Genomic DNA, 21299 nt, shown 5'->3' on the forward strand with positions numbered 1-21299 from the left:
CTGATACCCCTAACTAAAATCTAGTGGAACCAATTGCCTTCAGAAGTCACCTAATTAGTAAATAGAGTCCACCAGTGTGTAATTTAATCTCAGTATAAATACAGCTGTTCTGCTCAGGTTTGTTAGAGAACCTTAATGAACAAACAGCATCATGAAGGCCTTTATGGAAGAGTGGCAAGAAGAAAGCCATTGTTGAGAGAAAGCCATAAGAAGTCCTGTTTGCTGTTTGCGAGAAGCCATGTGGGTGACACAGCAAGCGTTGAAGAAGGTGTTCTGGTCAGATGAGACCAAAATTTAACTTTTTGACCTAAAAGCAAAACACTATGTGTGGCGGAAAACTAACACTGCACATCACCCTGAACACGCCATCCCCACCGTGAAACATGGTGGTGGCAGCATCATGTTGTGGGGATGCTTTTCTTCAGCAGGGACAGGAAAGCTGATCAGAGTTGATGGGAAGATGGATGGAGCCAAATACAGGGCAATCTTCGAAGAAAATCTGTTGGAGTCTGCAAAAGACTTAAGACTGGGGCAGAGGTTCAATGGAATGGTTTAGATCAAAGCATAATCATGTGTTAGAATGACCCATTCAAAGTCCAGACCTAAATCCAATTGAGAATCTGTGGCCAGACTTGAAAATTTCTGTTCACAGATGCTCTCCATCCAATCTGACAGACTTTGAGCTATTTTACAAAGAAGAATGGGAAAAAATGTCACTCTCTAGATCTAGCAAAGCTGGTAGAGACATCCCCAAAAAGACTATTTGTTCTTGCACCCGTTTTGCCCTAGAGAGGAGCTATTTTCAGTTCAATGGATCATTCTTTAGACAAATATCTGGCACAGCTATGGGTGCTCACTTTGCACCGTGCTATGCCAATCTGTTTATAGGGTTCTGGGAGAAACAAAACATCTGGTCCAAGAACCCCTTTTGCTAGCCATCTAGTATATATGGGCGCTATATTGATGACGTGCTCATTATTTGGGATGGCCCCCTTGGAGCAATTGCTAGTTTTGTTTCCCATCTAATTCCAACACATATGGGATTACATAGTTACATAGTAAAAAAAAAAGACACAAGTCCATCAAGTCCAACCTATGTGTGTGATTTTATGTCAGTATTACATTGTATTTCCCTTAATGTTGTGGTCATTCAGGTGCATATCTACTAGTTTTTTGAAATTATCAATGGTCCCCGCTGAAACCACTGCCTGTGGAAGAGAATTCCACATCCTAACCGCTCTTACAGTAAAGAACCCTCTACGCAGTTTAAGGTTAATACGCTTTTCTTCTAATTTTAGCAAATGACCGCGTGTCTTATTAAATTCCCTTTCGCGGAAAAGCTTTATCCCTATTGTGGGGTCACCAGTACGGTATTTGTACATTGAAATTATATCCCCTCTCAAGCGTCTCTTCTCCAGAGAGAATAAGTTCAGTGCTCGTAACCTTTCCTCATAACTAATGTCCGCCAGTACCTTTATCAGTTTTGTTGCCCTTCTTTGGACTCTCTCCAGTTCCAGCACATCCTTCCTGAGGACTGGTGCCCAAAACTGGACAGCATACTCCAGGTGCGGCCGGACCAGAGTCTTGTAGAGTGGGAGAATTAATGTTTGATCTCTGGAGTTAATCCCCTTTTTAATACATGCCAATATTCTGTTTGCTTTGATTGCAGCAGCTTGGCATTGCATGCCATTGCTGAACCTGTCATATACTAGGACCCCCAGGTCCTTTTCCATCCTAGATTCCCCCAGAGGATCTCCCCCTAGTGAGTAGATTGCATTCATATTTTTGCCACCCAAATGCATAATTTTACATATTTCTACATTAAACCTCATTTGCCATGTAGTTGCCCACCCCATTAATTTGTTCAGATCTTTTTGCAAAGTTTCCACATCCTGCGGAGAAGCTATTGCCCTGCTTAACTTAGTATTGTCCGCAAATACAGAGATTGAGCTGTTTATCCCATCCTCCAGGTCATTTATGAATAAATTAAATAGAATTGGTCCCAGGACAGAACCCTGGGGGACCCCACTTTTCACCCTGGACCATTCCGAGTACTCCCCATTTATCACTACTCTCTGAACTTGCCCCTGTAGCCAGTTTTCAATCCATGTACTCACCCTATGGTCCATGCCAATGGACCTTACTTTGTACAGTAAACGTTTATGGGGAACTGTAGCAAATGCTTTTGCAAAATCCAGATACATCACGTCTACGGGCCTTCCTTTATCTAGATGGCAACTCACCTCCTCATAGAAGGTTAATATATTGGTTTGGCAAGAACGATTCTTCATGAATCCATGCTGATTACTGCTAATGATATAATCACAATCTGGGACCCTTGCCTCTCTTGTATTGAATTGTGTTGTAACTGTATTCTCTCTCTCTCTCTCTCTCTCTCTCTAGAGAAAGAGAGAGAGAGAGAGATACTGTATTTTCATTTTGAAAGTGTCCAAAGACAATGTTGTATTTTGTATAAAGTAACCTTTATACTGACAAGTTCAACTCAATATTCTATAGATTTCCCATGGCGGCCAAAAATTAAAGGAATAACTCCATTCATTCTGCAGTTACACCAGGAGATCACAGTTAGATGTACAATCTCTGGTTATTTCTCAAACAATCTAACAGTGACTTGGATAGAGAAGAAGGGAGATGCTGTGACTGACTGTACACAGAACAGACGCAATTACCATATACCTGATATAAGACATGAGAGAATGACTGATAACTCCTATCAGTGCTCCCCTTCCTTATCCTTCACACCAATATCAGACAAGGAGGATATGGAATTTCTCTGCAGAGTGGAACATCCCAGCCTGGAACATCCAATAGAACAAAGCACAGGACCTGCCAGGGCAAACGGTGAGTTTCTTATAGATATTAATTTTCAAAATAACACAAAATTACAGCAAAGTTCTGATATGCAAAAAAACACAATACATTTATAGAAGAGAGTGTGATAAAAATGTATGATGAAAAAATGTATGATTTTCTAAATGCATATGGCACAGAGGCAAATACACTAGAGAACTGGACACCATACATTTTTTTAAGCATTGAAATCTACTACCTAAAAACTTGTTTCTAAGTTGTGCAAATGCACAGCATTTGTTCAAAAGTAAAGTAATACACAGGACATCTAGTTCTCACTGAGAGCAATATCAATGTCTTCCATTGGAGAGACAAGAGCAGCCTGAAGTAAAGCAACAAGCAGCATTTATTCATGTTGCTGGTCACTGATCAGATACCTGACAAAAGGTCCTACTGATGTCCATATATACCGTATTTATCGGCGTATAACACGCACCGGCGTATAACACGCACCCCAATTTAGGAGGGAATTTTAAGGAAAAAAAAACTTTTAGGAGGGAAGTTGAAGGGAAAAAAACTTACATTTAAATGCCCATCATTGCAGCCTTCTCAGTGCAGCCATGTCAGTGCAGCCTTCCCCAGTGCAGCCTTGTCAGTGCAGCCATGTCAGTGCAGCCTTGTCAGTGCAGCCATGTCAGTGCAGCCTTCTCAGTGCAGCCTTGTCAGTGCAGCCTTGTCAGTGCAGCCATGTCAGTGCAGCCTTCTCAGTGCAGCCATGTCAGTGCAGCCTTGTCAGTGCAGCCTTGTCAGTGCAGCCATGTCAGTGCAGCCTTCCCCAGTGCAGCCTTCCCCAGTGCAGCCTTTCCCAGTGCAGCCTTCCCCAGTGCAGCCTTCCCCAGTGCAGCCTTCCCCAGTGCAGCCTTCGATCCCCTGTCCTGGGCTTTAAAATCGCCGACCGTGATTTGAAAATGGCGCCGCCGGCGCCGAAATACACAGAGCCGGTCCTCGGCTCTTTCCGGCGGCTCTCGTTCACTTTCGGCTCCACTCGTAGTCCCGAGCGGAGCTATCCGAACCTAGCCGAGTAGGACCGGCTCTGTGTATTTCGGCGCCGGCGGCGCCATTTTCAAATCGCGGTCGGCGATTTTAAAATTGTTACAGCTCGGGATCGCAGGGGATCGGCGTATAACACGCACCTGCGACTTTCCCCTGATTTTAAGGGGAAAAAAGTGCGTGTTATACGCCGATAAATACGGTACATTAAAACTTTGTTGGCTTCTTACAAAGCCTCGCTGATAAAAGTAAACGTAAAAGCAATCACTCAGGTATTTCAAAAACAATTTCATTTTTTTTAATACAGAAGGAACCTCTGCTATATATATATTTTTTTTTTTAGAAGAGCCCCCAGGAGGTTTATGCCATAATGTACTAGTATGCATTACATATTAGCACATTATGGCAAACCAACCTATCAAACAAAGCTTAAACTTACCTGTCAAACTTCCATCTTCACCCAGTCTTCCTTCCAGGTTCACTCTGTTTGATTGCTTGAATATCCAGGCCTCGATAACGTCACTTCTATGTATGTACACTGCAATCACTTCATCAGGGCACGAAACCGTGTTGTTTGCAACTCAGAGTACATTACCGCTGACAGGCTGAGAAGCATTTATGACACAAAAGGCCACTAGGGTCTCTTTTGTCATATAAACTCTACTTGTCTGTATTTTGTTTTTAAATCAGAGTTTAAATTCACTTTATGCTGCAGCTTTTCCCAGTGATCCTACCCTTATTAACCCTTTCATGACTAAGCCTATTTTTGACATTTGGTGTTTACAAGTTAAAATCCGTATTTTTTGCTAGAAAATTACTTAGAGCCCCCAAACATTATATATATATATTTTTTAGCAGAGAATCTAGCGAATAAAATGGCGATTGTTGCAATATTTTATGTCACACAGTATTTGTGCAGCAGTGTTTTAAACACAACTTTTTGGGAAAAGGGACACTTTCATGAATTAAAAAAAAAACATTTTTTGCTAGAAAATTACCCCAAACATTATATGTATTTTTTAGCAGAGATCCTAGAGAATAAAATGGCAGTCATTGCAATATTTTATGTCACGCTGTATATGCAAAGTGGTCTTTCAAATGCAATTTTTTGGGAAAAAATGCAATTTAATGAATTAAAAAAAAACAAAAAACAGTAAAGTTAGCCCAATTGTTTTGTATAATGTATAATATAATAATTGCACTCACTCGTGGAATGGCGATAAACTACGGTACCTAAAAATCTCCACAGGCGACACTTTAAAATTTTTTTACGGTTACCAGGTTAGAGTTACAGAGGAGGTCTAGTGCAAGAATTATTGCTCTCGCTCTGATGATTGCAGCGATACCTCACATGTGTGATTTGAACACCGTTTACATATGCGGGCGTGACTTCCGTATGCGTTTTCTTTGCTGCGCGAGCTTGCGGCGACGGGGGCGCTTTAAAAAAATGTTTTTTTATTTATTTTATTTATTTTTATAATAATAAATTGTGTTTAAAAAAATAAATACATTTTTGATCACTTTTATTGCTGTCACAAGGAATGGAGGGATGGGGGGTCTAAAAGACCCCCATCCCTCCTTTGCACTTCAAAGTATTCAGATCGCCGTTTTCGGCGATTCTGAATACTGTATATTTTTTTAAAACCGGCGCCATTGGCAGCCGAGTAAACGGGAAGTGACATCATGACGTTGCTTCCGTGTTTACAATTACGAGACTGGAACAAAGCCGCTTAGGCTTCGTTCCAGACTGTCACTAACCGACGGAGGAGACGGATTGGTGATCGGGCCTCCCGGTGGTACGGGAGGCCTGGTAAGAGTGGCGGGAGGGGGGGACGTATAACAGCCGAGCGGCTTTTAGCCGCATCAGTTGTTATCCCTGGAAAGCCGATCGCCGGTTCTAAAAAACAGTACCGGGATAATGCCTGCATCATTCAATCCAAAAAAGCAAAATAATAACTAACTAACTAATAATAACCAACTGTTAAATTATAGGTATTGGATTTTCAGGGGGGAAAAGTGCGTGTTATACGCCGATAAATACGGTAGTTATTATTTCAGATTTTCGATTTTTTGGGGTTTTTGGATTTCCGTTCTTGTTTTCCGATTTCTGTTCTTTTTGAATTTTCGGATTTTCATTCTTATGCCCTGTACACACGGTCGGATTTTCCAACGGAAAATGTGTTATAGGACCTTGTTGTCGGAAATTCCGACCGTGTGTGGGCTCCATCACACATTTTCCATCGGATTTTCCGACACACAAAGTTTGAGAGCAGGCTATAAAATTTTCCGATCGTGTGTACACAAATCCGATGCACAAAGTGCCACACATGCTCAAAATAAATAAAGAGATGAAAGCTATTGGCTACTGCCCCGTTTATAGTCCCGACGTACGTGTTTTACGTCACCGCGTTCAGAATGATCGGATTTTCCGACAACTTTGTGTGACCGTGTGTATGCAAGACAAGTTTGAGCCAACATCCGTCGGAAAAAATCCATAGATTTTGTTGTCGGAATGTCCAATCATTGTCTGACCGTGTGTACGGGGCATTATACTAAATGTCACTCAGTTAGGAATTTTAAGATACCTGCTTGGATTCTGAAAACGATATGAATTTATTTAGCCCTTAGGGTGATATCATAGAAATGAAGCAACATAGAAATTTGCTGAGTGTCTCTTCTTACTGAGCTAAAAAAAAAATGCATTACAATTACATTAGTCCCTGCTCTCAAGGAGCTTACAATCTAAGGCCCCTAACTCACATTCATACATACACATACTAGAGACTGGAGCCAATTAACCTACCAGCATGTCTTTGGAGCGTGGAAGAAAATCCATGCAGGCACAGGGAGAACATGCAAACTCCAGGCAGGCAGTGCTGTGGTTGGGATTTGAACTGACAGCTCTAGTTCTGCTAGGCAGAAGTGCTAACCATTTAGCCAGATGATTGGCAATTGCAGTGGTAGTGTGACATAGAAAGAATGATCCCCATTCAAATCTGTAATAAACTTGCACAGCTCAGCATGGGGGAAACATATACAGTATATAGGGTGTCCCAGGGGTTAAATGCTAAAAATGACACTACTGGCAGAGTCTCGGTACAGTACTGCTCATGTTTATGGCACATATTTTGGGTCCGGTGATATCTCACATACTGTACAGGAAATTTCTATCTGACAGGACATGTGCTGGCAACAGAATTATTTACTTATTTTACTTTTCACTTTCCCTCCCAGTGGCCCCCCAGGAGACAGATATAAAAGTGACCCCTTCTGAATCAGACCGAGTGCTGTGTTCTCTCATTTTAAGGAAGTTTTATCCTCAAAACATTGGTATAATATGGAGTAATGTAGAACTAAACATCCCAATTTTATCTTCAACCAAGAAAATTATTCAGACCAATGATGAGAAACTATTTGATGCTATAAGTGAGTGTGTCATTCCTTGGAAGTCTCTGAAGTCCTCGGTGCGGGTGATCTGGACACACGAATCATTAATGGAGCCTGGACACCGAGATCTGAGTATAACAGGTACTACAACCTATACAGCTATGACAATGCAGGATATACACAAAAAAACACAATCATTCATATTTATACTTGAGCAGCTTTTCCGTATTTCAAGAACCAATACAGCATTTTGTTTTGAGAAGATACACACGTATAGCAGGACTTGATATATACAATTGTTATTACAATTAGTTTAGCCTTTTTTTTTTCTTTTTTTTTAAGATTGCATAAGGAAGGATTAGAACCCACCTGTGTCACAATTGTACTGCTGTCTGGGCCCTATTGGGGAGACTTTCCTTCTCTTTTTGTCCTGGTTAGCATTATTACTGAGATAGAAAGTGATGCAAAATCAATATTTTTTAGTTGTCATTGGAAAAAGAAGTGAGGGGAAATTTTGCACAGGAATACCAGTTCCAGTGACGACTTTTTGGAGAGTTTACCTCTCACTTTTTGTTGCATTTCCAAAAGATAAAACGAAGGGGAATCTCCCCAATGGGATACAGTTTGCAAAAAATAAACTGGCAGAGATGTTAACCCTTCCCTACATTATCAGAAAATAAATAAATGCATTGGTAAAATATTTTGGTTATAAATACATTGTAAAAAACAGGAATTATTTCCCCATAGTTACTAACCATATTCTGTGTATTTAATATGATTGGTGATTGAGAGGTTTTAACATCAGTTCTTACGTTGACCATAGGCAGACATGTCCCCAACATGCAGAAAGATATCTACCCTTCTACACACATCACCAAGTGTCAGGACCATAATATGTACCCAGTAATGACACTGATGCACTCACAATACATTCCATTTGTCCATGCTCTATAGGAAAGAATGAATAGGGATCCACTCACTGGGGCTCCACTCACACCTGAGCATTTTGTAGCTTGAAGCCTGAAGCTACAAAACGCTGGAGGGGAAAAAAATCAATTATTCTCTATTGAGATGGTTCACATGTCCACTTCAAAACCCCCTTAAGCTCAAACAAGTTCTGGAGCTTCTTTTTAGGCAGATTATAGGCATTTTTCTTCTTTTTACATTGGTGACCATTTGACCTGTACAAAATTGCGGCAAAAACTTGGTAAAAATCGCTGGAAAAATCACAGTAAAAAACGACTTTCGGCCTGTAAAATGAAACACTCAGGTGTGAATGCAGCCTGGTACTGTAGCTTTTCCAGCAGGAAAACATCACATGTATTTTTACAAATTTCCTACATAAAACTATAGACTGACACTTGAGATATATAAAATGGGCATTTCATATAACCAGGTAAGCTCAACATAGAAAAGAAGAACATTTACAAAGCTGTGTATAACAGGGTGCTAATAGCAGTCATGTACATGTTTTAAAATGTATCTGCTTTTCAATGTTGAGTTAAAGTAGGCCTGTTTAACACTAAGAGTCCAATCAGGACCGCCTGTCAGTTTCAAGGGAGACCGAATGAGACTGCCCATTCACCATTTTGGATCAGCGTTTACTCCTGTCTACCTCTGGTCCCCTAAAAAAGAAATGGAAGGTGATCTGTACTCCTCTGTCTAGGCGAATTGGATGTGAGGACAGACAGGTGTAAACGGACAGCGGAGTCTGTTCACTCCCAGCCGCCCAAGGAGCATAACGGGCTCTGTCCATGTGAAAGGGGTCTAATTCAGAAGGCTGTAAACCCACCCAAACACTTGTATGCATCATAAAGGACAGTTCCCCTTCCTGGTCTAGGGATTAAATTGTCTTTTTTTTAATCCCAGTATCAAAAGGTGGCCCCATATGTATCAATATAATCATACAAATAATTATCAATTATTCATGCAAGTAAAATGGTTGAACTAAATAAACACTGCAAAGCAAAGATCCTCCACATTCAAGTGATTTAGGCTGGGTTCACACTGCTGCGGTGCGGGAACGCAGCGAATTTACTGCGGGTTCCCGCATCGCACCAACTCGCACGGCAGTTCACACTGCCATATGCGAACTGCTGGGGACTGTCATACAATGTTAATGACACCCCCAGTTCAGCCCGCATATCGCACTGCGAACTGACAATTCGGACATGTATCGGATCGCATAGGTGTGAACACCCATGCGATCCGATTCTGGTCCGAACAAAAAAAAGGGTCCTGTGCGAGTTTGGACCGAATGCAGTGCGATATCAGCCATACTATCTGTATGGCTGATATCACACAGCACAGACATCGCATGTGATGTGAACAGCTGTGCGCTGCGAATCACATACGATGTCTGCCACCGCAGCAGTGTGAACCCAGCCTTAGTAAGATCTCAATCGATTTTAACTCTGCCAAAATGATCGGCTGTGATGGAACAAATATCTGCATGTGCACTGGAAAACTAATTATAATTCAGATTGATTAAATGATTGTTTTTAATATATTTTTTATATTTATAACTAATGGATCATAATATCTATTCTTTGGATAAAATAACTATTATTTGGATAAAATAGGTAAAGGCTTCAGAAGTTAAACAAAAACAAACAATATCACATCTGAATGCACCCAAGTTTGCAAAATTGGCATATTTTTAGGAAAACATTATTATCAGATGAAATAAAAATGTTAACCCCTTGGCGCTGACAGTGCGCATATATGTGACCTCTCGGCAGGTGGGCCTTAACTCTGAGCAGCCTCATATATACGGCCCTGTGTAAACTACTTGCCGAGCTGAGCGTGCGATCCGAGCAGGGTAGCCAGCAGGGATCGGTAAGCTCCTGATGCATACTTACGATCGTCCTCAGTGCCGGGACAAGGTCATTTGGTGCCCAGGGCGAAGATGGCAAACTGCTCCCCCCCCCCCCTCGTGTAAACAAAGAGTCAGTGCTTTGCAGGGAAAAGAAAAAAAAGTGATAATTTCCTCTGTAAAGAGCCCCTGTATTGATTGTCAACACAGAGTTCTGGGCTGTGATTTGACACAGCCGATCAGCATGTCCCAGCCATGAATTATTGGCTGGGATCTGCTGACAGTCCTGATGTGTCAAATCACAGGTGAGTAGGTGCGTGGGAGCATGCGCCTGACACCCTGAAACAGGCAGTATCATATGCCTGTAGCTGCCACCCCATAGCAGGATATGTACTGTGATGGGTCGGCAAGTGGTTAATTACCAATGGTATTTGTAATATGCATCAAATAAAGCAAAAAAGGGCGCTAATTATTCTAAAATAAACACGAACATCTAAAGCAGCCGCAAACTCTACTGTGAGATATAACACCGTCCCAAATCATAAATTCATAAACAGAGTTGCGCTAATTAATATTGAGTCAAGCACCAGTGATAAAAACAAAGTCCCAATGTGATAAAAAAGTTCTTTGGTAACATCCGCACCATCCGCCACCTTCAATTGAGTGATCCTGTGACAGTAACCTCCACCATAGGTAAAGTGCTTGCTTACCAGATTGCACAGACCTTCTATCAGGGAAGGTCAGTGACACTTGTGGCTCTAAACCCAGCCAGGTCCTTTAACCATCCAAGGAACCCCTTATGGCAAGTGGACCCACCATGCAGGAAACAATATCACAGATGGTCCCCAAAATACAAAAAGGCTTGCTAGCCATACTGTAAAGATATTTAAAAACTTTATTTAAAGTATAAAATTTTGCTTTTACAGCAAAAACATGTAATCGCATAAGGATCAAAACAAGCCGGCTGGCTAATCGCAGCTACCTGTCCTTCCGGGATTCGCTCCATCACCTGACGTCACTGTGCTTCTCGAATCCTGGAAGGACGGGTAGCTGTGACTAGCCAGCCAGCTTGTTTTGATCCTCATGCGATTACATATGATAGGAGGTCCATGCAATCGAGTAATTGGGACTTTGTTCTTATCACTGGTGTTTGACCCAATTTGTAATGTACAGCATGGAGGGGGGTTAATGTATTGCCATTGATCACTGATGCATTAGTGACCAGTAGCAGTTAATTAACCCCTTTGTGCTGCATTAGTGGCACCAGTATCAGTGTTCATTAACCCCTTCATGCTGCAGCATAACACTGATACTGGTGCAGCACAAAGGGGTTAATTAACTGCTACTGGTCACCAATGCATCAGTGACCAATGGCAATACATTAATCCCCCTCCATGCTGTACATTACTGAAATGTAATACCATTGGTAATTAGCCTCCCCTCAGCCACCTCAAACCCCCCCTCCCCCTAAATCTACAGAGTTAATTAAGCTGCAATCATCTGCTTTGCTTACTAAAATGCGTTCTTATTGCGGGGCATGTTTTTTCAGTGTTTAGTCTTTGAAGAGAGGAAACCCTGGGAGAAGGGGAATGGTGTCATGCCTAGGACATCCGGTGTCTGTGATGTACAGATGGCTCCTGTTACTTGCCTTCTGACTTTGTTGCATGGGTCCGCCTGTGTGTCAAGGAGGGTCCTGCCTATTGAATGTCAGGTTGGATTGAGCTGCCTTGTTTGAGCCCTGGTCCTTCAGTGAAAGCCGTGGTGTAGCGTTCTCCAGCATTGACCATCAGGTTGCTGTACAAGCTTGCTAAAGCTTGCCATCTGGTAAGCGTTTAATACACACGGTGGTGGATCCCCTCACATGCTGGTGTTATGTGATTGAATTATTTTTATCCGTACATCTTTGGTTGGACTCTTTTCCCCTTTCCATCTGGACTGTTTATCCATTTACTCACATTTCTATTGTTTGGACTTATTTTTACCACCCCTTTTTTTGTGTTTTGGGACCTTAATTGTGTTTCACATATGTTATTTTTGAACCCTTTAGCGTCTTATGTTCACATATATATCATTTCATATATTTGTTCACTGTTTTTTAGCGCTGCTCACGTTTTATAATATTATTTGTTTTGTGCATATCCCACTTAATTTGAGCTGCTGCTTTATGTTCTTTGTCACCAGGTAGCGCGGTATATTTATTTTATTTTGGCTGGTGTGTACAATCGCACACACAGCCAGTTTTTAGAAGCCCACTTCACCTGCGCCCCCTTCCTGCAGTAAACTATATTGCCTAGGGCATCTGTCCCTTCCGCCCCTGCCTTGTACCGGCCCTGATCTTCCTGTTTACACTGTGATCAGCTGTGATTGGACACAGCTGATCACATGGCAAAGAGCCTATGTCAGAGGCTCTTTACCTGGATCGGAGATGCGGTGTGGACCCCAAACGCGCTCATCCATGTCTTTGTGGACCTTGCTTTGTGCAGTGGTCCAAACCATTTGGTGGAGGGGGATTATGGTGTGGGGTTGGTTTTCAGGGGTTGGGCTTTGCCCTCTTAGTTTCAGTGATGGGAACTCTTGAGGCGTCAGCATACTAAGACATTTTCGACAATTTCATGCTCCCAACTTTGTGGGAATAGTTTGGGGATGGCTACTACCAGTTTAAACATGACTGCGCACCAGTGCACAAAGCAAGCTCCGTAAAGACATGGATGAGAGAGTTTGGGGTGGAGGAACTTGACTGACCTGCACAGAGTTCTGACCTCAACCTGATAGAACACCTTTGAGATGAATTAGAGTGGAGACTGCGAGCCAGGCCTTCTCGTCCAACATCAGTGCCTGACCTTACAAATGCACTTCTGGAAGAATGGTCAAATATTCCCATAGACACACTCCCAAACCTTGTGGACGGCCTTCCCAGAAGAGTTGAAGCTGTTATAGCTGCAAAGGGTGTGGCTGCACTACTGCTGCTCTCCTGAGTAAGGATGAGCTCCGGCATGTTCGCATGCTGCACGTGCCGAGCCCGCCAGGAACTCGGCACTGCACAGCGCTAATCACAAGCAGTGAGACATTTCCCGATGTGCGCTGCAGAGATCGGGAAATGTCTCACTGCCTGTGATTAGCGCAGCGCATTGCCGACTTCCTGGTGGGCTCGGCACATGCAGCATGCGAACACACCGGAGCTCGTCCTTACTCCTGAGCTCCAGTAAGGCCTACTGATCCAGGGAGCTTGATTACTCCCTATACCGAGAGTGGATGCAGGAATCTGGGGTGGACCCAGGGGAGGATCCCCCAGATTGCCAGAGTACCGGTCCTCCCATACCAGTGTTTGAGGGCCTGGGAAATGGCCCAGCTAAAGGTGAAAGCCTTTCAGCCTACAGAAAGAAGGTTTGTGCGAGGATTGGGAGAATTGCCAAGGAGGAGGAAGTACTGGCGAAGTTAAAGTTTGACTTCAAGCATAAAAAAATTGCAAATGACCGGCTTCATAGTTCCAAGAGAAGACAGATGTGGCCTGAGTTAATGGCTTTGGAGGCCAAAGTGGAAAAGCAGAGTCTGCTGGTGGCCGCATTGAAAGAAACCAGCGGAGCTTTCAAGGAGAAGTATGGCAACAATGATCGCTTCCGTGCAATGCGCAGAGGGGCCGCAGAGGCCAGTGGAGGGCAGGCATCACCAGAGTGTGAGAAACCAAGGTCAGTATAAAGCAAAAATGTTACTGTGGGCTCGGACTGTGTTTCTGGCCAGCACGCTGGAAAATCTTTAAATTCCGAGCCAAGTATCAGTATGCCTGCAGAAAGCGGAGAAAGCTCTGGCACACAGGCTGCGGGTGATCAGCAGTCAGGTGTTCCGACTGTCAAAATGTCATCGGGCCAAGGAAGTTCTGTGAACTTGTCACCGCAGTAGGAGGCTATGGAGCAAGATGATCCATCTGAGCCTGTGAAAGGAGCAGGTATGCTAAAGTTAATCACAGAAATGGAATCACCTTTGCATGGTCACAAGTTTGCTCTGTCTGGATCATCTGAGGATGAAGAAGAGGATGATGGTGTCCCCCCAAAACCTTTGAAACAACGGGTGACAGAAAAGCCTGTTTTTGTTCATGACTTGCCTATACAATATAACAAAGGTGTAGTTCCTATGGATCGTGCAGTAGAGGGCAGTGGAGAGCAAGCTCATCTCCTGGCTGAGACTCCCACCTGTGTACAGAAAGCCAGTGAAGGGTGTACAGACTCTGCTGTGAAGAGTGCTGATAAGGACATCTCCACTGTTGGTAACCCTTTAGTTACTGGTAATGAAGTAAGAATTACCAAGGGTAATGTAAATGATATTTCTGTGTCAGAAGTCTCTGCTCCATCTGTTCCTGATGATAAAGTTGTTTCTACCTTATCTAAAGAGGGGTCTGTAACTAAAAGTGATGTGCGGGATGTTGCAAGGAGTGCGGTTATTTCCTATGCTGCAGCGGTGGCTGCACCTGTCCCAAGGGTGAGTAGGGCCAGTTATTCTACGGTCACTAGGACTGATGTGAGCGAAGGTCAGGCCAATCTGACACAATCTGGTAGCTCCTTTAAACGCTGCAATGTGGTCCAATTAAGGTGGACAGGAGAAGCCCCCCCCCCCAAATAGGAGAGATGTGGTGGTCCATATTCTGGGGATGGGTTTTAAAGTGGAGGAGATTTTTGCCCTTATCAGCAGAGTTGGGTCATATGAGTATGATTTCTCCTTTGTCAAGGGGGAAAGTTGCCACTGCGAATGATGTAGATGAGGTCTTTCAGGGTGCTGTTTCAGGGGAGGAGGGAGAGTGGACCAAGGTGGGGAGAAGGAGGAATAAGGTAGTCCTGACCCCTGCCTCCTCGGTTTCATCTTTAGAGGTAGATGATCTACCTCTGAGAAACAAGTTTGGACCCTTATCTGAGGGGGAGGAGGAGTCTTCTAATTCTGTGTCTCAGATGGAGGAGGATGAGGTAGAGTGTTCCCTAAAGAGATCAAGGTCTCCAGTAAGGGGGAAGGGAGCTCAGGCTAAGAAACGCCTACCTCAATCATCATGATGGCAGTTCCCACTACGATAAAGGTGGCAACGATTAATGTTGCCAGCATAAAATCTGTAAGGGCTCGTAACATGGCCTTATTTTTGCTCAGCGAGATGGATGCTGATATTTTATTTTTGCAAGAGACCCGGCTAAACAGCCTTGCCGATGTCCACTTGGCAAAGAGGGAGTGGAGGCGTGGGCCCTCCTTCTGGTCTCTTGCGGCTGAGCCTTACAGCGGAGTTGCAGTACTTTCTACTGGCATGGTAACGTGTCGGCGGGTTATCGAGGTAGAGATTGGAGGGTGTATGGTCCTGGACGTCTCTGTGAAGGGGCATGACATGCGTTTAATAAATATTTATGGACCACAAACTAGATTAGAGAGGAAATGCCTCTTTACAAAGATTAAGCCTTTCCTTTTTACATCTCGGCAAGTTGTCTTTGGAGGTGATTTTAACACCGTTACTAGGCCCAAAGACAGGAAAGGCTCCACTGACAGCCAGAGATATGATAGCATCTTTCTTAATAGGATAGCCAGGGAAGCAGGTCTGGAAGATGCGCATATTAAGCATTGCCCAGACAGCACGGGGTACACATTTAAGCGAGGCAGTTGTGAGAGCAGGATAGATAGATTTTTTTTTAAGGGAGACTCTGCCTTTTCGGCTCCTGAGTGTCGTATGGTGGAGTTCTCTGATCACCTTTTGCTGTCTGTTATTCTCAATGCTTCAGATACACCAACTAAAGGAAAGGGTATTTGGAAAATGAATTCAGTTCTACTGGATGACGAGGAGGTAAGACAATCTTTTGAGGATTTTTTTCAGGCTCAGGTAACCATCCTGTGTTTCTGCAGCAGTAAGTCGGAGTGGTGGGAGCTTACCAAAAGCTGGATTATTGGGTTTTTCAAGGCCATAGGAAAAAGGAAACAGCTTGGTAAGTACATTGCCTACCAGCAGGCTGCGGAGAAAACTTGATTGCCTTGTCTCGAGTGGTGAAGATTCAGGGGCAATCTCTGAGGTGAAACTTCTCCTTAGGAAGTATCAGTATGACTGGCACGCTTCTTTGGTTCTGGAAAGGGACTATGGGAAATATCACTTGCCCGACCCTTATCAAAACTGCAAAAAAAGCACAGCAGTTAAGACAGTTGTTGGGCTAAGGGATAGTACGGGCTCTTTGACAAAATCCAGGTCAGGGATCCTGGAGGTCTCAAGGTCTTTTTATGTGGATCTTCTGGGGGAGAAGTACCTCGAACAGGCAAAGATGTCGAGTTTTCTGGATTCTACACCAGGTCTGGGAAATAACATTCCGCTGGCAAGTTTGACAGGGGGAATCACAGCAGAAGAGGTAGTCAAAGCTATAGATGGTTTGGCTATTAAGAAAACCCCTGGGCCAGACGGATTGACGGCTGAATTTTATAAGACTTTCAAATCCAGCTTGGTACCTTATCTTGTGGAGGTATTTAACGGTTGTCTGCAGGAGGGTTCGCTCCCTCCCTCCAAGAGACCATCTTCTGTGATTCTGTTGTCAAAAGGCAAGGATCCCTCGATGATTGAGAATTGGTGCCCCATTAGCCTTCTCAATGTCGATAGAAAGATTCTGGCGAAGATAATTTTCTGATGCTTGTCGTCAGTAGCAAACTGATTGCTTTCTAGTCAGCAGCACTGTTTGGTCCAGGGCAGAAGCACTTTATCAGCTGTGTTAGCTGTCCGGGAGGCTCTGGAACATTGCAGGGCTGAAGGCTGGTGAAAGTATTTGCTGGCATTGGATCAGGCGAAGGCTTTTGGTCATGTCAATCATGAGTACCTCTGGCTTCTCCTTGACAAGTATGGCCTGGAGGGTGGGTTTATTGGATGGCTCAAGACTTTATACAGAGAGGCAGAGAGCTTCATGCTTGTTAATGGTTGGGTTGGACGGCCCTTCGGGGTTGGATCGGGGGTGCACCAGGGGTGTCCGCTGAGCCCTTTGCTATACGTGTTCGCAATCGACCCCTTCATCAGAAGGCTAGAGAGCGGACCGTTGTGCAGGGTGCCAGTGGGCATTACTGGTGAGCTGCCCTTGAGGGTTGTAGCCTATGCTGATGACGTTTCTGTCTTTATCTCAGGGACAGAGGAGGCGCAGGAGGTGGTCTCAGTTATAGAACAGTATTCCGAGGCATCAGGCTCCAAGGTCAACCGTGATAAAAGTGACGTTTTTTGGATGAGCGAGGGAGGTGAGAGCTTTGCACTTCCGGACACCTTCCTGAGGCCTCAGCAGAAAGTCAAAGTATTAGGCATTGAGTTTGGCCCTGATGATTACAGTAAATCAAATTGGGAAGCCAGGCTGAATGATGCTGATGTCAAGGTGAAATGCTGGAAAGGGTGGCGGCTCTCCTTGAGGGAAAGGGTGGACTTGATTAAGACCTACTTGATTCCTAACTTTCTGTATGTCAGCTTTGTTTGCATCTTGCCAGAGTCCTGCTATACCAGGATTTATAGTTGTTTCTTCCAATTATTATGGGGGAACAGGCTGAATCTTGTGAAGCGGAATGTGACTTACCTATCTAGGTGGAAGGGTGGCCTAGGGATGGTCAACCCGGTTGTGTTCTTCTCTCTGATGTTTTTGAAACACAATTTTGGTAACATGCTAGCAGACAGACTGCCTGGATGGGTAGGTATTTTCCAGATCTGGTTTAGACCTTTTCTGGGCTGTTGGGAGAGTGGCGGGCCAGTGAAAAGCCTAAGGATCAAGCATTGTAAGCTCCCGGTTTATGTTGCCCCTTGCCTGAAAATTATTAAATGGTGGCATGTGACAGCGGAGGATATCAGGTCCCTTCCTAGGAGACTCCTGGGTGAGAGGATTGTGGGTGCTGTCTTTCATGCGCCACTGGCCTTAACGAATTGCCCAGGTCATATTATGAGGGAGGGTTTACGTTTAATAAATTCTGAGCAGATTCCCTTGAAATTTAGGGATCAGGCCTGGTTCGCTTTCCACGGTAGGCTCTATGTGAGGGGGAACGTGAAGTGCCGCTCTTTGGAAAATTATGGTTATCCAAGAGCAGAGTGTCAGGGTGAAGTGGAAACCATGAACCACTTCTTGCTTCAGTGCCCTTTCAATATAGAAGTCTATAAAAAGGTGGGGAGGGCTCTGAATATTCCTTTCCTGCCTAGCATGTCTTATGCTGAGTGGGTGTATGGAGCATTGCAGAATCGCAAGGGATTTGATTTGGACACTCTTTTTATAGTCAGCTCAGTAGTCCGATATTACACCTGGAATGCACGGTGTTAGGTATCCCTTCGGCAGAAAGTCCTTCCTTTTCTGGTGGTGGTGTGTGAGATTCTTTCTGAGGTAGGGAAAATTCGGGGTCTCGAGAAAGACAGATGGCGGCAAAGGGTCTGGATAAAGTCGTGGACGAATATCAGGCCTGTAGCTGCTGTTAGTTCATCTCTGGGTGTTGGGTTCTTTCCCTGTGTTTCTCTCTGGACACTCCGTTAGATTTTCAAGGATAAACATAATTTTGAAGAAAGGCTACATACACATGATAATCTATGTCTCTTGGTCTGAATGTTAATCAAGTTGAGTAATGTGTAGAATTTTTAAAGATGTCTGTGCTATTTGGTGATATATGTATGTATGTGTGTATGTATATATGTGTGTGTATATATATATATATATATATATATATATATATATATATATATATATATATATATATATATGTGTGTGTGTATATGTATATATACAGTAGGGATGGAAAGTATTCAGACCCCCTTACATTTTTTACTCATGTACACACAGCAGAACAGAACAGAATTGTTGAAATTTTTGCAGATTTATTAAAAAAGAAAAACTGAAATATCACATGGTCCTAAGTATTCAGACCCTTTGCTGTGACACTCATATATTTAACTCAGGTGCTGTCCATTTCTTCTGATCATCCTTGAGATGGTTCTACGCCTTCTGTCACGTACCTTACAGCGGAGTCCAAAATGACGAGGACGGCCTCTTGCACGGTCCCGGTCCTAGCACCCCTGGAGGTTGGGACAGGAACTGCTAGGGCAACAGGAGGGTGCAGGTGCCTGCAGACAGGTGGCTGAAGATCAGGAACACCGGAGCCTTAGAGGAGGAGTTGAGACACAGATCACTGGAACAGTCTTAGCAAGGACACTTACAGTCAGGAACAAACAGGCGTTGGCAACAGGCTGGCGGAAAGGTACACAATCGGAAGGCAGGCTCGTAGTCAGGGACAGGCAAAGGTTGGCAGCAGACTGGCGGCGAAGTACAAGTTCAGGAGACAGAGCTGTAGTCAGAGGTTCAAGCTGGGGTCGATGCAGGTAGCAGAGGCAGACAAGGATGCAGGGATAATCCGAGAGAATGGTCAAGGAAGCCGAGTGTTCAGGATCAGGATCAATCAGACAAGACAGCAATGGGGCGTGCGCCATGATTAATTGGCGTGTGCGCGTGCGCACATACCCCTGCTCGTGTAAGTGCGCCAGTGCGCATGCTTGGTCTGGGACTCATTCTTTCTTGCCTACGCACGTTCGTATTGGAGGAACGAAGATAGACGGCTGACATACAGGAATGAACGTTTGCTATGATGGTTCTCTGACATTGCTCCTCCTTACAGGCAGCCTCTGGATGTCCATCTGAGCCATCTTTTCCGGATGGGAGTGATGAAAGGCTTGTATAAGTCTTTGGGCATGGAGGTTTGTCTCAGGCTACCAGGAATTTTCCTCTGGACCAAAACCTTTCCATTTAATCAGATATTGATTCTGTCCCTGCCTTCTCCTGCAATCCACAATGGTCTCAATCTCAAACTCCTCTTCTCCATCCACCATTACAGCTTCAGGGGGTCCCACTTCATGACCCGGAAAGGGATTTACCACATCTAGTTTCAGTAGGGAGGTATGAAACACAGGGTGGATCCTAAATGAAACAGGGAGTTCCAGCTCATACGCCACTGGGTTAATCTTTTTCTTGATCGGAAAAGGTCCCATGTATCTAGGTCCCAGTTTCCTGGATGGACATGCCAGTTTCAGATTTACTGTTGAGAGCCATACAGGGTCGCCGACCTCCGACCTTTAGATCCAGTTCCCCTCTCCTTTTCCTGTCGATAAACTTCATATTATCCTCTTGTGCCTTGGAAATGGTCTCTCTCAGCACCTGGTTATTGGTGGCAAGGAAGTTCAATCGGTCCTGAACAGCTGGCAAAGGAGAATCCGAAATTAGTGTTGGTAAGAAAGAAGGGTGAAACCCATAATTGGAGAAGAATGGTGACTGGTTGGTAGCTGCATGGGCAGAGTTATTAAATGCAAATTCTGCCAAAGGTAGTAGTGAAGCCCAATCTTCCTGGGTAAAGGAGGAGAAGCAGTGTAAGTACTGTTCTAGCGTCTGATTAGTACGGTCTGTCTGCCCATTAGTCTGGGGGTGGTAGGCTGAAGAGAAACTGAGCTTGATGCCTAGGGCTTCACATAATGCTCTCCAAAATTTTGAAGTGAACTGCACTCCACGATCAGAGACAATGTCACTAGGAATTCCGTGCAGTCTGATTACTTCTCTATTGAAAGCTTTGGCAGTCTCCGTTGCTGATGGGGTCCCTTTCATTGGGATAAAGTGTGCCATCTTGGAGAGACCATCAACCACCACAAAGATGGACGAAAATCCCTCTGAAGGGGGGAGCTCCACAATAAAGTCCATGGCAATTTTATCCCAGGGTTTTTCAGGGATGGGCAATGGTCTTAGTAATCCCCATGCTTTGCTTTTACCATTCTTGTTCCTGAGGCAGGTTGGGCAAGAGCTGACATATTTCCTGCAATCTTTTGCTAAGTTAGGCCACCAGAAATGTCTCTGAACCAGGTCCATGCTCTTGAATCCCCCGAAATGGCCAGCCAAAGGGTAATCGTGGCATGCCTGCAAGATATTGGTGCGCAGATTTTGTGGTATGAAAATCTTATTATCCTGCCAATAGAGTCCATCATTTACCTGAAGGTTCGTATATGGAGGTAGAGAGGCTCCCCTGGATGCTTGGCGGATCTGTGATATTAAATCAGGTTGTGTTAGTAGGAAATTTCTAGCCTGCAGGATGGTATCTGGTTGGAGTGGGGCTTCGACTTCCGTAAACATACGGGAAAGTGCGTTGGGTTTTTACGTTTTTGGACCCGGGCCGGTAGGTAATATGAAGGTTGAAGTGTGAAAAGAAAAGAGCCCATCTTGCTTGCCTGGGTCTGAGGCGTGTGGCAGTTCTGAGG

General features: G+C 44.2%; 1 protein-coding gene across 1 annotated transcript in view; it reads left to right on the plus strand.

Moving 5' to 3' along the window:
• Positions 1-21299, plus strand: part of LOC141147992 (uncharacterized) — a 134307-nt gene that overhangs the window by 88727 nt on the left and 24281 nt on the right. Inside the window, exons 9-10 of the mRNA XM_073635148.1 lie at positions 2518-2862; positions 7096-7389. Coding sequence (XP_073491249.1) covers positions 2518-2862; positions 7096-7389 — 639 coding nt within the window. The remainder of the gene's footprint in view (positions 1-2517; positions 2863-7095; positions 7390-21299) is intronic.

Source organism: Aquarana catesbeiana, linkage group LG06, assembly GCF_042186555.1.
Source record: "Aquarana catesbeiana isolate 2022-GZ linkage group LG06, ASM4218655v1, whole genome shotgun sequence".
In the NCBI taxonomy this organism is placed as follows: Eukaryota; Metazoa; Chordata; class Amphibia; order Anura; family Ranidae; genus Aquarana; species Aquarana catesbeiana.